The sequence below is a fragment of the Chaetomium globosum genome, genomic scaffold (assembly GCF_000143365.1).
Source record: "Chaetomium globosum CBS 148.51 scaffold_6 genomic scaffold, whole genome shotgun sequence".
NCBI lineage: Eukaryota > Fungi > Ascomycota > Sordariomycetes > Sordariales > Chaetomiaceae > Chaetomium > Chaetomium globosum.
The window spans coordinates 2000491-2016657 of NT_165981.1; the positions used below are offsets into that span (position 1 = coordinate 2000491).

The following is a 16167-nucleotide window of genomic DNA, read 5'->3' on the forward strand; positions in this document are numbered from 1 at the left end:
CTTCGAGAAGCACTGACGAGTTGCCACCCGCTGCGCCAAAGTTGTTGACGAACGCCCGCCTTCCGTATGTTGTGTTGCTCGGTTTTGGCCACGGGGTAGTCTGCATGCGATGTGGACGTTCCTCTGGTCAAGATCAGTGGAGAAGTTTTTGTTGATCTTGGTCTTGATGCCGACGTGCCGGGGGACCTGGCTCTTCTCCATCATCAGCAGGACCTTGATCAGGGACGTGATGCCGGACGCCGATTCAGCGTGGCCGATGTTGGCCTTGGCTGAACCGAGATAGAGGGACTTCTCCCGCCGGGAGCCGTCAGGGGCGAACACGTCCAGGACAGAATCCATCTCGCAGGCATCTCCGTGCTGAGTGCCGGTCCCGTGCATCTCGACATAGCTCACATCGGAACTATCGATATCAGCCGAGTCGAGGATGCGACCGAAGATGGCGCGCTGGGCACCCGAGTGTGGCCGGGTGATGGACACGGCTTCAGCTGAGTGGTTTGTGAGAGCCCCTAGGATTAGCCCTGGATCGGATTGCCGTCGAGGATGGCGTCGTCAAGCCTCTTGAGGAGTACCGTCGCCACACTCTCGGCTCTGCAGTAACCGTCGGCGCCATCGTCAAAGGTCTTGCAATTACCCGTCCGGGACAAGAAGTGGGCGCGATCCAAGCCCGCCCAATTGTCGGGGTGAGTTGGCTCCAGGGAGCTAGCTACATGGTCACTTACGAAACAAAGGACGCTATTTGGTGTAAACACGCCAGGGCACTATCCAAGGCGCAGTTTGGTTTTGTGGAAGAGCCGTGGGCGTTTAGAAGTTCCACCAGGGTAAAGGGAGCTGGGAATTGCGCTCTTTGGCTGGAAGGAAGACGCGCGATCTCGGCTCGGAGAGCATGATACGTCTAGGAAAGGAGGTTTGCCAGCGCGTAGTCTTCACGTTTGGCCACGAACCGCCGCAACTAGGAGGCATAGGGGACGGCCTGGTCACCAAAGACCAGGAATTGGGATGGCCCCGTCATGTTGAATGCCGACGTCGCCGCTTTTGGTGGAGGAACACAGGGGCGGGATGGTAGTGTTGGTGGCGATGGTGGTGATGGTGGTGTTATGGCCAGGGCCTTAGGCCAAAAGAGCAAGAAGAGCGTATTGGCCAAGAGTTGTGCCAAAGAGAGTAATAGATAAAAGATTCGTGTTACCAAATCTTTAAAAGGTCCATAGCGCCTCAAGACGCCGCTTGATCAACCAGGCAATACAAGATGGGCGGCACGGCTACATGCAGTCTTATTCAAGTGAGAAACCGAGTCCGGGGCAGACGGAAATTATAACGTGGGCTCACGCCTGTTAGTCACATCCACAAATGTATGTACATAGCCCACCAGCCAGCCGTGGTGAAGCCAGCCCGATCACTGCCCTGGCTGGCTCGGAGACAGAATCGACGGTGCGAGATAGTTCGTCGGAGATCATGAACGGGGGCTAGCACCGCCAGGAACCCGCCAATACAACGAGGCTACAGGCCAGTACATCTAAGATGACGATGTCTCTAAGGAATGCGTGGTAATTGGGCATGATGCGACTGCATCGACACGCCGGGCCGAATTTGTCAGTAGTTGACATAGCTTTCGGACGTGGTACGCGCTTGTTGGCCAACATCGACAACCTCAACTGAGCCCCGGAAGTCGAGTCCGAATTCAATTCCCTCTTGATTGGCTATATGGTTTGTCCTGTCCATGTCTAGAGAATCCTCTTGCCTAATTCTGAAACTACTATCTCGCTCTCTACTCTTCAGCTTTCCCCCGAGACAAACCCCATCGACCCTCGCAATGCCTTCTTCTGGCCTCCTTGCACGGCTTCTTGGCCTATTCTCCAAAGCCTCTCCCAGTTCAAGCCGTGCGAAGCAACAAACATCCGAGATGGCGTCCGACAACAACCACAACAACCAGAAGCTGCTCTGCCTCAACATCCTGGGCTACAAAAAAGAGGGGATCGATCTCGCAGAGTACCGCAACTACATGGCCAACGTGCACGCTCCGCTCGTTGCCGGCCTCATGCAGAAGTACGGCTTTCTGCAATGGAGCATGGTAAGCAAACCACGAGAAGCACACAACACAAACAAAACACCCCTTCTACGCTTCACAGAAAACCTTAACACCCGCCCAGACACACACAACGCCCGAATCCCCCGAGCTCATGGCGTAGCTCTACGACCTGCAGTTTGCCAACACGGCACCCTACGACTGCTGCGTGCAGATTGTGATCCCCGGCATCGAGTGCTTCGTCAACATGAAGGCCGACCCCTATTTCAAGCAGACCATTGGGCCTGACCATGAGAAGTTTGCCGACACCGGCCGCTCTGAGATGATGATCGGTTGGTTTGCGCCGTTGATGAGGGATGGCTAGGTTGTTATTCCTGCGCCGGGGGCGAATGGGGCCGTGGGGGCATAGGCGTGGAAAGGGGTTGGGCGGGGCGGCGTTGCGTGTGATATGTTAATGATAATTAATTGCTTAGGTTTGTAAAATAGGGGGAAAATGTCTGGATGGGAGCCAGACGAACATGAATTATGACGGCTGGATAATCTAATATTTTCAAACATGGTGTTATGGTGCAGTGATACACTCTAGGTTTGAGGCCCTGGATGCTTGTTTCTTGCCTATTAAACACATTCAAGGTTTATAATTTCTGGGTCACGATACTCAACTATACGCCAAGTAATGGCGAGTGAGACATTAGACGGGATATTGCTGGCCATTTACTTCTTACTTAGCCCACAGAGCTCGCTAGGCCACTGCAAATACCGAGCCGGGCGAACCCGAGGATGGCAGTCGATTTATCACGCCGCGCCAACCGCGCATCTACTAGTTCCAACGATCAGCGCCAATAATTAATATCATCATGTGTACCTAATCATGAGGGGCACATGAAATGGCCGTCACCATCAGCCACCTTGACCTGGCGTCGACCCAACACCTTACTTGACACCTCAAGAGAAACCTGAGAAGTTGGCACGTTACATCCCTTTCAGTAGACTTACCTAACCCCATCCATCACAATGATCCATTCAACGACATTAGTAATTACTCTCGGCGGAGAATATCAAAGTCCTATGCAGCGCTATCTCAAGCGAAACCGGACGCAAATATGATGTTACTGACATCGAAGTGCCCTTCGGGGACCTTTCGCTGGACCCTCTAGCGATTATGAATGTGCTCGAGATAGTAGAAGAGCACGCACACCGGAATCGAACTCCCCGCTTCTCTCTTTCGAGACTGCTCCGGTGTCGTGTGACGAACCTACTTCTGGACCCGGTCCTGTTAGGGTTCGGCTTCGGTCGAAGGTAATCTTTCAAGGGTGCTTAGGTTCGGTGCAGCCCAAGGGTGCACAACAAAGACTTGTCTCAACAGTAGGCTTTCGAGCTTGTAGCGAACTGTAGTTGTGATTGCTAACTGGAGAACTTCCCAGAGCTCTCCAGAACGAGTGGCTATATAATGCTATCTGAGCCGTTGATCCCAGTGCTCCCTATGCTCCCGGGGAGCATTGGGAGCGTTGGGAGCGTAGATGCTCCCCGTGCTCCCGGGTGGATGGAGGAGCGCCGGGAGCACCCCCTTCTGGCGTTATGATTGGTCCAATGTTTCCGTGAACATTGGACGGGACGTCCTGCGTCCTGCAAGCCAAGACCGTACGGGTCCTAATCCGTGACATGTCGCTGAAGTGGCAAGGCGGTCTGGAGCGACGGCTGACGGTTCGTCCCCCTTTCTCCAGAATTTGATAAGTCCGGAAATTTCATAGACGCCGAGAGTATTATCTGCTGTAGCACTTGGTGTTTTAGGGAGGGTGCAAAGCGAGTTCGTGGGTATCCATAAGCTCCTTGAACGGTTTGGAGACGAAGCCGGGACCAGCAATTTCTGGACCCATGTCTACCATACCCAGAAGAGGCTTGTTCTTGCCTTTATCAATGAATCGTTTGCACGACTGGGATACCCGCTGAGCGCTATGTCGCCTGGTACGCCGCTACCGTATCCACACGCGGTCCAGACCAAACACCATCGGGTCCTTCGCGGGGCCATCTTTGATATTCTCAAGGATGGGGGGGTCGCGGACCACCAGGGCGGTGATCGCTATGTGCGCACGGCTACGCCTATCGACACAACGCCAGCCGAGTCCATTTATCAGCAACTCATCCGGGACTACCCCCTGCACGCCAACACGCACCGCCTCCTTCACGTCACGGGCTCGCAGTTTGCGGAATGCCTCACGGGCGCGGCGGACCCCATCAGACTGCTGTTCGGCAAGAGCAAGGCGCTGCTGCAAGACTTCTACACCAACGCGCCCATGTCGGTGGCCGCCTCCAAGCTCCTCGTAACCCTCCCCCGGGGCGTCTTCTCCCAGATAGCCCGCGAGCAGAACCGCAGCGTAGAGATCCTCGAGGTGGGCGCCGGGCTGGGGGGTACCACCCAGTTCGTGCTCGATATGCTGGTGGAGGCCGGCATCCCGTTCAAGTACGTCTTCACCGACATCTCGGCGTCTTTCTTCGGCGCGGCCAAGACGCGCTACAAGGACCTCCCCGCGGGCTGCATCGAGTATATGGTCCTCGACATCGAGAAGGCGCCACCGCAGCACCTCCAGAACAACCTCGCCGTGTCCTGCTCCAACTCGCGGCGCCTCCTGCGTGCAGGTGGGTTCTTTGCATTGGTAAAGTTCACTACCCGGCTCTACTGTCTAGATCTGGTTTTCGGCCGGCTGGACGGGTGGTGGCTATTTGAAGACGACAGGAAGCATTGTACGGTGAATGAAGCCGTGTGGAAGGCTAAGCTGGAATCGTCTGCTTTTCCGACGTTTTGTGGGTGCAGGGGCAAGGGGGCAAGAGGCCGAATCCTCAGTTGATCGTTGGTTGTACCGAGTAGGTGTCATGTATGATCTGGAAGCTGTTTTGTTCGTCTTCAGTGTCCTCGTGTTCAGGAAATAAATATTGCCGAAAGGTTGAAAGTGAGCAACTGAACCCATCGATAACTACCTACCTAAGGAAGGCTGCTGACTGCTGAAGACTCCACAATTGAGATTCATCATCCACTCCAGTTGTCCCCAAGAAAAAGGAAAGAAAAAGTTACCCAAGTCAAGCGCAGGCAGGGGCTGAGCAGCTTCACGATGGCGTGTCCCTTCCTTCCCAAGTTCCGACTTCCGACCGCAACGCGCAAGACCGTTGGATTGTGGGTTGGGGAAGCAGCGAGGGACCAATCGCCAGCTCCCTTTGAACACAGCCCCACTTGGCCAAATCCCCACCCATCCGGCCTGCTCGGCCGCCAAAATGACAACATGTTCCTGTGTAGTTGTGTTTCCGTTGCCAGCCTGCGCAGGAGCTTACGTTACCTTAACGACGACGAACCGGGCGAATATTTTGGGCCAACAATCAAAACCAGCAAGCGACTGTGTTGCTGCTGCTTTTACCGATCCCTCACATCCATCTTCCTTTGACAGGACCCCTGCGAGACAAAGCCCGGAGCCCACCGTTATTCAGATCCCGATCGATCGATTTCATTGACTGTGTTCTTGCGGCATCCACGCCAGGCACTCGTGCATCGTAGCGCATCGCATCGCATCGCATCGCATCAAACAGCCATATCAACATCAACACCACGAGGCAGTCACAGCACTCGCGCGACCGGAATCGCTTCGGGAGACTCGACCGTCGATCCTAGGCTAGTGATCGCTACGGTATCTGAAATACACCGAAAGCCCCGGATTTGTTTGGTTGGAGGCCATCCTCCCTAGAGCACCGGCAAGATGACGTTGAAGGAGGAGTTCGCGACGCGCAACTTCAGTGAGTCCCCACCATATTCCTTTGCAGTTCCCTGGAGCTCGAGAGCACGCCGGGCTAGGAACTTCTGCTGTGGAATAGGTTGCTGACTCGGTTCGTTGCAGGTATTTACGGGCAATGGTGAGAGCCTCCTCCTCGTTACCGCGGGACGTGAAACAAACAGCCACGACGGACTGCGCGACACCATCCCTGCACCGCCAGCATAGGCTATCAGCAGAGCCTCGCCATGGATATTAGTCGCTAACCATGCCGTACACACAGGCTCGGTATCCTAAGCATGATCCTCTGCTTCGCTCTCGGCATCGCGAACCTTTTCACTTTCCGCGTGCTGATCATCATCCTCAGCGCGGTATGCCTGTACGTTCTACCCCTCTACCCCTCCGCCCCTCCACCCCGCACAAGAGGGACCAGCTGGCCCTAACCACCCCCTTCAACAAACCAGGGCATCCTCCTTCGTGATCCTCTTCATCGAAGTGCCCCTGCTGCTGCGCATCTGCCCGACGTCGTCCAAGTTCGACGACGCCATCCGCAAGATCACCACCAACTACATGCGCGCCGCCGCCTATGCCGTCATGGCCGTCGTGCAGTGGCTGACCCTCCTCTCCGCCGCCACCTCGCTCCTCGCCGCCGCCGTCTTCCTCTCCTTCACCTGCATCTGCTACCTGCTCGCCGGGCATCAAGGGCCAGGCCTTTGTCGGCAGCAAGACCCTGGGCGGCGCCGGCGTCGCGCAGATGATTGTATGAGCGGGCGGGCAAGGCTGCCTTGGGCTTGATTCCTACCGGTTTTGTGGGGGGGAAGGGTGGGAGAGGGAGGGAGGGAGGTGAAATGGTGGCGAGGGGGAAGCTGCGGGGAGAAAGCGAGGAGGCAGAGATTATGGAGGGCCGGGTGCCTGTCCTCGCCTACTTCCCATGGGGCTACGGGGGATGAGGGGGCGAGGAAGTGATGAGCTGCGCGCAAGCTGCGTAGGGACAACGAGAGACAACAAGACGATAGCATGATTTGTGTGTCTGGCTATCCATGTTTTGTATTTGTTAAAAAGGAAGGGGGTTGGTTCTATGGCGTCTATGGCTTCCTTTAATGATATAAGGAGCTCTTCTCTCGTCGAGATGCCTGTTGGTTTTTGCGTTGCCAGTTTGGTACCATTCTTTTGGACAAAAAAAGCCGAACTCCCCAAGCGTAGGTGCCGCCGAAGCCTTCGACTACCTAAAGGAACGAGAAAGAAATCCATTCGGAGGTCCATAGTTCACTCTTTATTACTCGCTTTCATTTACTTAATCCATTTTACTTGCTTTTCTTTACCTCTTCTTATCTCAGTTATATTCTCCATGATTCACTTTACTTTTTTCTCTCTTTTCTCGGTTTTCTTTCTTCTTTCTCTTTTCCTTCTTTCCCTCTTTTCTTGATTCTCTAGTACGCACTCCTACCTGAGCTTACCCCCCCTGCGAAGCTGATCAGACCCCGCCGTCTCGGATGCCCCACCATTGTTATGCAGAATACCAAAGCTCACTGTGGTGACGAGTCTCGAATAACCCAATCGATTGGTTTGAGTTCTGAAGTCAACAACATCGTCATGACATCTCAGTCTCGCAACTAGCGGAGCAATTCTTGCTGCCAGTTGTCCAAGTCCGGGCCAAGATCAAGAATGACACCTTGGCGCTCGAAGCCAAAGTTGGCGGTGGAGATGGTGGGGTAAAAACAACGCACGGTGTGTTCTTGGTCGTGGTGCTTGCCCTCTTCTCCTCTCCCCATCGTCGGGGGGGGGCTCGCCCGTTTTGCTCTGTTCTATGTTGGGGGACCGGACGAAACCGCATATTCTATTCATCATGTATCTCATACCTGCTAGGGTTGAAGGTTGGAAGTTCTTGCAAGGTAGCATACCGAACTCGAAGCTCCATGTGAGGTACCTCATACTGTGTACATCCAAGCTCAGCTCAAACACCATCAACCCGCACAGTGCTCCCCGCCTTTCCCTGCTCCGTGCAGCCTGCAACTGGATCAGCTGCCAGTGTTCTGGACCCGAGATGTCAGAGAACCCCTGCTAAAACGGGACGACAATGAGGTATTGGAGTAACGACCGGATGATGTTCGTCAGGGCCCATCAGAGCACAGTATGTAGATAAAAGGCTCACATTCGTCTCTTAGCCCGATGACGAATAGTTAATCGGGTATTGGGTGGTTATAATAAGCGATGAGCTCGGGCCTTGTCCTTGATCGCAACCCAGTTTCATCATCAGCTCCAGGGCCATAGCAGACTACCGACAATCCATGGTTTGGAAATCTGAACACTCAATTGCATTTTGTTGTTTTTGCTTTTATTGTTGTTTGGATTTCTCTGCTTCTCCCAGGCTGAATTCAGACTGCCCGCATTAACAAGTGCTGGTACATCCATCCCTACATAAAAGTAAGGTACCTGAACCACGCTGCAACCCCCTCCACCTGCTGGTAAGTGCCTCCACAGTCTGGTTATTTATCACCGTCTTTTCTCCCTACAATCAAGATTTTTACGGATCCAAGAAGCATGGCAAGTCAGCGGTGACGGGAAAGAAATGGTTATCGCGCATATTGGTGGTTCTCCCTCTGTCGTGGTGGTGCGTGGTACCGGGCCCATATCTGGCGCACCTTGCCGGCCGCCCTAGTCTCTGCTGTTTTGCCGTTATCAGCTGCGCCTTGATAAAACACGCCGGAACTGACCTTGGGGTCACCGCCCAAGGGGCACGGAGCTTCAAAAGAGGCCTTATCTTTCTTTACCGCCCACCCAAGCCTTATTCGTATCTTTTCGTTTCCTGGTGTGCGGCAGCTAACCAAAGTTGAAATCCATCAATTTAGATATTGCCTCCCTCGCACCTGCATCCTGCGCCTCCCTCCCCACCTTCCACCTACCTTACCTACTTCGTACCTTATCGCCAGTTAGCTACCTCTAGCCACGGCAGCCGTACTCGTACTCGTCCCGCTTATCTCTATATCCTAATCGGCCAACTTCCAACATATTGCCCACCATGTCCTCTACAACAACAAAACCCCCAGCCATACCCCCAAGACCGTCCAAGGCTCAAGAACAGACGTTGGCCCCAATGATCCCCCCCCGCCCCACGAACCGGCGCTTGCGCTCCGTCAGCCCGAACCCCGACCGCTTCGCACCGTCGCCGTTAAACGAGCCCAGCTTCCTAAGCAAGTCCCCCAAGCCGTCGAATCTCGGTTTTCAGAGCGACCACGGCGAAGAACCCGTCCACCGCCCCAACTCGGTGGAGCTGCCGTCTGTCGGCGAGGAGGGCAAGGAATACGCTGCTTTAGGCGATGACCCGGCCTCAACCGAGGATGCGAGCGCCGATCCCGAGCAGACACGGACTGTGGCTAAAGACCTCAAACTCCATGCTCCGAAGCCGTCTCTGCCTGCGGCGAGCGCAAAGCAGCGGGTTCTGGCCGTTACCCGCACCGACAGCGAGCGGGCCGCCTCGTTTGGCATCGGACGGGCGAGCAGCGTCGAGGACTCTACCCCCGCCTTGCCTTCGAATCGTAGTCTCAAGAAGAAAGCCAGTACCGCCAGTCAGCTGTCTGGGACCGAGAGAGATATCGACGATGAGCAGGGAATCCCCGAGATTGGTCAGCAGGTGCCCATGTACAGAAACGCCGGTGACGTCCAGGCCCCATCGCCGGCGCCCTCCTCGTCCGAAGGTCCCAAGAACAGGCATGTCCGCAAGACATCTGCCCATGGAAACCTGCCCCCTGGGAGCTACGGGTTGCATGGCCACGGTGTGGCACCGCAGGACAAGCTTGAAAAGGCATACTACGAAAAGCACCCAGACCTTTTGAAGAAGGAACATATGCCGCACCATTACGACCGTCCCAATGATTATTCCATGAGCCGCGAAGACCTCGACAAGATCGTCAAGGAGACCGCGAGCCGCGGTTCTGGTGTTGGTAAGTCTCGCTCATGATCCGGCGCAAGATTCTTTATCTTGGAGTCTAACACGGCACTCTTCAGGTACCAACAAGAACTATGCCGGTACGCCCAGCGAACAGGTCGGCTGGCAGGCGCTCGAAGAGTCAGCATCTAGGATAGCGTCACCGGAGCCTAAGTCGACATCCATCTACATTGACGAGCCTCGGAGGCGGTCTGTTATGGCTAGTGACTCGGAGTCGTTAACCGCTGACGATGCGGAGCGCCCGTATACTGCTCCCATATTAGCTAATGACGACGTCGCAAAGAATCCGTTGCCACCCGGTATGCACGCCCCGGTGGAGTCTCCCGCCTCCGACTTGGATGGGCCTTCTCCCCGTCCGACGAGTCGACCCGCTAGCTTGTACAAGGAGACCTCGTTTGAACTCCAGCACACGCCCCTAGAGGACGTGCAAGAGTACGAGCCCCTATTTGAAGACGACGAGAAAAATGAGGCGAAGAAGCCCGCAACAAAAGAGACGAACAAGACAACAACACATCCTCATCGTTTCCCTAGTGCCGATATTTGGGAAGATGCGCCCAGTAGTGTTCTCCAAACAGCCGAGGTTTCTACCCCTGAGTTTTTGGACCAACAAGAGAAACCAACCCGAAATACCGTACCGCCCCCCAGGGAGGGTGAGACCCCAGTTCAGGCTTTTGCTCGTTACCAGGAGGAGCTTGCCGAGAAGGAATCTCTTGGGCAGCGCGCCGCGCACAAACCTTTGTGGCCACAGAACCAGAAGCACCTTACCCCCGAGAAACCAGCTGCCCGGCCACCCATGCAGCAGCGCTTCCCTAGCCGCGACGTTTGGGAAGACGCGCCAGAAAGCCTACGCCTAGAGACCACGGTCTCGACGCCGCAACAAGATGAGGCTCCATCCCCTTCACCAGTTGACACCCACAAACCCACGGTCCCCGAGCGACCCGAACCCAAGCTCAAATCTCCAGACGCACCTTCACCTGCCGAAAAGCCCGCCATCCCGAACAGGCCCAAACCCAGACAGCTTTCAGCCGACGACAAGCCGGCGGTGCCGGGACGCCCGAAACCACAAATCCCTGCCCGTCCCGTCAAAGCAAGCCCAACACCGGCCGGCCCCGGGCCCGCCGAACCTCCTGCTGCTCCACCCCGCTCCAAACCCACCGTGCCCGCCCGCCCGATGGGCTCCAAGATTTCCGCCCTGCAGGCCGGGTTCATGAACGACCTGAACAAGCGTCTGAAGCTGGGTCCGCAGGCGCCACCTTCCAAGCAGCAGCAGGAAGCGTCCCCGGAGGAGGAGGGGCAGGCGGCGGCGGCTCCCAAGGAAAAGGTGCCTCTGAGCGATGCGCGTAAGGGGCGCGCGAGGGGACCCCAGCGGAGGGCGCCTGCTGCCAAGGCGGTGGTGGCCTCTCCTGATGTGAAGACGGAGGAGAAGGCGCAGGCTGCTGTGTCTGGGTTTGTATTGGCCGTGACTTTCTTTGAGATCGATCCCGACGAGGGCGTGTTGAGTGCGGGTGTGGTGGTGGATAAGGCTCAGCCGGTGTCGGAGTCCAAGCCTGAGCCCGAGGCTGTGGTTGTGGCGGACGAGGCTAAGGTAGAGAAACCTAAGACGGAGGAGCTTAAGACGGAAGAAGCCAAGACAGAGGAAATTAAGACGGAAAAACCTCAAGTGGAAGAAACCCCTGACAACGAGGTGACCGACGTGGTCGCGGCTGCTGCCATCCCGGCCATTTCTCACGTTTCTGGAGGAAAGGAAGAGGAGCAGGTCACGGTCGAGTCAGAAAAGGAGGAGGTTTCAGAGCCAAAAACCACACCTGACTCCGAAGCCGAGGAAAAGCCTGAGCCCGAGACGGCGAAGTCTGACCCGGAACTCGACGCAGAGCCCGAGGTCAAGACCGAGGCCGCCGTCAGTCCCGAACCAGTGCCCGAGCCGGAGCCGGAGAAGCAAGAGATCAAGTCTCTTGCGACTAACCTGGCGGGCGAGGCGCTGATCAAGGAGGAGGTCAAGAAGGATGAGGAGCACGGAGAAGTGGAGCCGGTGAAGGTGGTGGAGAACTAAGAGAGGGCTGGCTGCTCAACTGGTTTGGTGGGCGGCCCAAGATAGAGGGGCTCAGTGGGTGTTGTGGCGATCCGGCAGTTGTTTCTCTCCTCTCTCTCTGTGTCTCTCTCTTCCTCTGTTTGCGTTGGATGCTACAGCAGCGAGACAAAAAAAGCCATTCATTTTGTGCTTCAGTCGTTCATTGTCAACCGGAATATAGACAAATCGATTCGAGTATTACATAGAAATGGAGGAGAGTTACGTTTGAGCTGGTTGTTACCTATGCAACCCTACCACTGTGGTGAGCTTCGGTGACAATTTGCTGGAAACGTGTTGGGACATGCGCCTGCCTCCACAGTAGTAGATGGTTCTCAAACTAGATATCAAAACTCCGCATACAACATCCCATCCGTAATCACCTCTCTCCCCCTCTACACCCCCCAACCAGACAGTTTAGCCATCCCATCCCAACACCGCCACCACCACCACCCCAAAAGTAAACAAACAAACAAACAGACAAACAAACAAACCTACCCAACCGTCCCTTCTCCCGCAACCAACCTCGGCACCCACACTTCAAACCCATCCTTCCCGCCCCTCACCCCCTCCCCAGCCGGAATCACACGCAGCACCTTCTGGAAGTACTTATCACGCACCACCAAGCCAGGCCTAATCCACCACCCAGCAGCAGCAGCAGCCCCCTGCTCCGCACCGTCACGACCACCACCACCACCACCCCCAGCCCCATCACCCACGGGACCAACCTCAAACGGCAGCAGGCGATACTCCACGGCGCGCCGCGAAACAGGCAGCAAGCTGGCGGTGGTGAGCTTGGGGCCGGAAAAGGCAAAGGTCTCGCTGGGCTCCATGGCCAGGCCGAAAGTCAGGAAGTGATTGGAGGCGTTCTCGATGGTGATGGTCAGTGTGATGAGGGGCGTGGTGCCGCGGCCGCCGCGGCGGTGGGCCACGGAGGCGAGCACGCGCGGCTCGGTGCCGAAGAGGGTGAAGCGGGGGATGGGGAGGGCGGTGGTGTTCGGGGTGGGGGCTGGGGTGGTTGTTGGATTGGTGGAGGTGCTGGGGCTGGGGCGGGTCCATTTGATGATGAGGGAAATGTCGAGCGGGGCGTGACTGCGGTCGTCGATGGTGAGCTTTTGGGCGGAGAGGTTGAAGGTGGCTTCTTCGATGGTTTTGGGGTGGATGAGGCGACCGGTGCCTGAGGTGGGGAGGTTGGTGTGCTTGATGGTGGTCGTGCAGCGGGAGGTGGTGGATGGTTGAATGGCGATGTCGACGTCTGTTACTAGGAGGGGCTCCGAGGCGAATGAGGCATAACGGGTGACGAGGGACCAGGCTTGGGAGATGCCTGTGGGGGGTTGGGGAGTGGTGTCGTCGCTGTCATTGGTGATGGGAAGGGAAATGGTGTCGGGATCGAAGAGACTTGGCCAGGGGTCCGGATGGACTCGTGGAAGGAGGTCATAGTTTGCTTCGAAGGGGTTTACCACGTTGAGCTGAAAAACAGCGGTTTGTGATATGGGCGTGCCAGGGTTGGTCGGAAGAAAGTAGGTAACCTTGAGCGTCAGGTCGTATCGGCTTGAGCGTTCGATTGGTGGCAACCGGGTGCGAACAATGAGAGATTTGAGGCTCCCGATGGTGCCCATTGGCGCCCCTGAAAGCCTAGTCTCTTCGCTGCGAATGGTTGAAGAGGCCTGCTCCTCGTGCCCCGGGATAAGCGCCGTGAATACTGGTGGCTTCTCGCCAAATAGGACCACGTCTAATTTGGCCAGCGCCTCGACCTCCTCGCCATTCTCAACTTCAAACTCGAGGTCGATTGGCTCGTCTGTGTAGTACTGCTCCTTCCACACCGGGCACCTGACTTCCATCTTGGGGGGCCTTGGTAGGACTCGAATAACGAGGGGTTGGGGATGTGCGATGTATTTGGTAGCGGAGGGAGAGAGGTACCAGAGATTCCTATTTCCCCTCTCCTCGAGGGTGAGCGACTGCCGCAAGTCAAACGTCTCAGACGCAACATTAACAGTGAGCGAGTCCACACGTGTCTCGCCAGGCTCCCGCAATGGTATCTCCAAGTTTAAAACAAGAGTTTGACCCGGCCGCAATGTCAAGTTGGCAGATCCGACGAGTGTGACGCCGCTACCAACCTCGGCTGGCACGGTTGGCTGAGGATCATCGTTATCCGTCTGCTTGGTTAGGGGTACTGTGGTTATGACCGCTTTCCCCTGACTTTGTGTCGCTGTTTCATGGTGCCGTAGAATGATGCCATCAAGACTGCCGTCGAAACTAAGGTAGACAGTGCTGAGAACGACGGGTGCCGATCCCACGTGTGCATTTGATTTGATCGACAGCTGGCCGCGAACGCTTTGTCCGGCTTTCCCCTCCTCGTTTTGAAAGACGAATGAGGCAGATATGAACGATACGAGCTGCCCGTCTCTAATCGAAACACTAGGCTTGGAACTGAGTGTGACGTCTTCCAGCGACCGCGTGATATCATAATGCCAGTTGGGACGTTTCGAGAAGTCTACATAAGTCAACAGGGTTCGGATCCTGTATCAAGGGACAACTCGTGTGGAGAACATACCTCGTGAGAGTAGCTCCCAATCGGCGAGGAGCACCATCTCGGCGTCATCAACTTCCATGGCGGCGGTCCTGAGGGCCCAGTTCATTTCCTCAGCTATGGCAATCCACCCCTCAGACCTTAACGATAACTCTTTCCACATAGGGCGCAGGAGCTCTATAATGCTCTGCCAGTCATCTGCCATAGCGAAATCTCTCGCGCATTCCAACGACACTTCTGCGGCGTATCGTGTCTGATGTCGCTTTAGAAATTCTGCGCGAGCTCGCATGAGGCAATCAGTGATCATCTTGCCATGGTCTACCCCTGGACGGCCCAGCGGGTACTCTTCGTAAGGGTCAGGGCACATGTACGTGTCATATGCGAATGCGGATTTGGCGACGTGAGAAGCTGGTGAGTCGCTAGGCGATCTCCTGTCATCTTCTGGGATCGCGTGCGCAAAGGCCTTCCGCGCTTGCAAATGTCTTGCGGCAAGGCGGTACCAGTACCCAGGGTGATGAAGCAATTCCCATGGTTGAAGCCGCTCCCCCATTACACTTTTCTCTGGCGGGAGGTAGAGTCTGAGCGTGGCAGGATAAAGCTCAGGTATATCGATCTTGTCGATGAGATCAGCCATGACAATAGCCCATCGTGCCTCCCAAGCTTCCCAACCGTAATTCTTGGTGCCCCTTCCCCGGCGATCAACAAAGTCGGCTATCCTTTCGCGGTGAGCGAGCCACCTCCGGGCGGCTGCACTGTGTTGGCCGTTCCATAGTAAGCATCGTAGACACCGCACGGCAATAACATCTGCTAGGAATCTGGCCTCGTTCCATCGCGGACTCCAGCTCGGGATGAGCTCCATTAACTCAGAGCTTAGGAGGTTTTCGTAGGCTTGCTCATAAGAGCGCAAGGCGACATCCATTTCCAGGCGGTATTCAGCAAAAACAGCTGACTTGAAATCATAACGAACATTCCAGCCAGCTAAGGAAAGCGTTTGCGAAGTACCGGAGGTTGGGGGGATTGTCGGCTGAGGCACAATGCCTCTCCCCCTCTTCTTTCGAGAGTGCCTCCCGAGGTCCCTATAGTACTCCACGGACACCACATAGAGCGTCGTGAGCATGTTTTCTGCGACGCGTTCAAGCTCGTCTTGGGAATCGTTCCCGGGTACGAGGAATAGTGCCTTTGAATCCAAACCACAGCCCCTGCGAATAATCTCTAACCTGTCCTGCAGGCCATCAATTGAAGGCGAAGAAGAGACATGGTCGCTCAAGAGCACAACTGCCAACCGCGTCTTATAGCCGGACTGGCTCAAGAGAGCTCTGATATTGTTCACATCCGTCTTTATTTGGTTGTCACACAATGTTGCAAGGCTCTGGTCGGATGTGAGGGTGTAGAAGCAGAGGAGGACTCCAGGGACGAGATCCTGATGTTTGCGGATCCATTGCGTGTCGATGAGGCCATCGGGGTAGAGCGGGGAGACGGGGCTTAGAGGGGAGTATGGTGAATGGAGTACAGCTGTGGGAGGCGGGGACTCTATGCCTTCGGGGAGGCGGGCACGGCGTGGCGGTAGAAGAAGTGACTAAACGGGCCGAGTCAGAAACGAGGTTACCACAAGGAACACACAACACCCGACGCATCAGCGAAGCACCCACCCGTTCAGCCGTCTTGATTCGAAACCGGTATTTCCTCTCAGAAGCATCCCTCCCGTTACATGGAATTTGGGACGCATCGCGGTCCTGGATATAACGCAGCAACGCATGCGCCTGGTTCGGATTCGAGGGGAGGGAGTTCGGATCTGATGAGGACGGCCTACTGCTTGAGTGCGGCACTCAGGCCGGAATCATACGGAGTGTC

General features: G+C 55.9%; 5 protein-coding genes across 5 annotated transcripts; 4 read left to right on the forward strand and 1 right to left on the reverse strand.

Moving 5' to 3' along the window:
• Nucleotides 1–1807: 1807 nt before the first annotated feature.
• CHGG_08978 (uncharacterized protein) lies at nt 1808–2384 on the forward strand (the record flags this gene model as incomplete). The annotated part of the gene is made up of 2 exons (XM_001226904.1): nt 1808–2065; nt 2199–2384. The coding sequence occupies 2 exons, from the start codon at nt 1808–1810 to the stop codon at nt 2382–2384; spliced, it is 444 nt and encodes a 147-aa protein (XP_001226905.1).
• A 650-nt stretch (nt 2385–3034) lies between these two features.
• On the forward strand, nt 3035–4866 carry CHGG_08979 (uncharacterized protein; the record flags this gene model as incomplete). The annotated part of the gene is made up of 2 exons (XM_001226905.1): nt 3035–3055; nt 3772–4866. 2 exons carry the CDS (start codon nt 3035–3037, stop codon nt 4864–4866), a joined length of 1116 nt encoding a protein of 371 aa, XP_001226906.1.
• An 897-nt stretch (nt 4867–5763) lies between these two features.
• On the forward strand, nt 5764–6570 carry CHGG_08980 (uncharacterized protein; the record flags this gene model as incomplete). Its single annotated transcript, XM_001226906.1, has 4 exons — nt 5764–5800; nt 5902–5917; nt 6059–6154; nt 6240–6570. The coding sequence occupies 4 exons, from the start codon at nt 5764–5766 to the stop codon at nt 6568–6570; spliced, it is 480 nt and encodes a 159-aa protein (XP_001226907.1).
• A 2224-nt stretch (nt 6571–8794) lies between these two features.
• Nucleotides 8795–11771, forward strand: CHGG_08981 (uncharacterized protein; the record flags this gene model as incomplete). Its single annotated transcript, XM_001226907.1, has 2 exons — nt 8795–9716; nt 9781–11771. 2 exons carry the CDS (start codon nt 8795–8797, stop codon nt 11769–11771), a joined length of 2913 nt encoding a protein of 970 aa, XP_001226908.1.
• Nucleotides 11772–12280: 509 nt separating this feature from the next.
• Nucleotides 12281–15433, reverse strand: CHGG_08982 (uncharacterized protein; the record flags this gene model as incomplete). Its single annotated transcript, XM_001226908.1, has 2 exons — nt 12281–14280; nt 14341–15433. The coding sequence occupies 2 exons, from the start codon at nt 15431–15433 to the stop codon at nt 12281–12283; spliced, it is 3093 nt and encodes a 1030-aa protein (XP_001226909.1).
• Between the last annotated feature and the right edge of the window lie 734 nt (nt 15434–16167).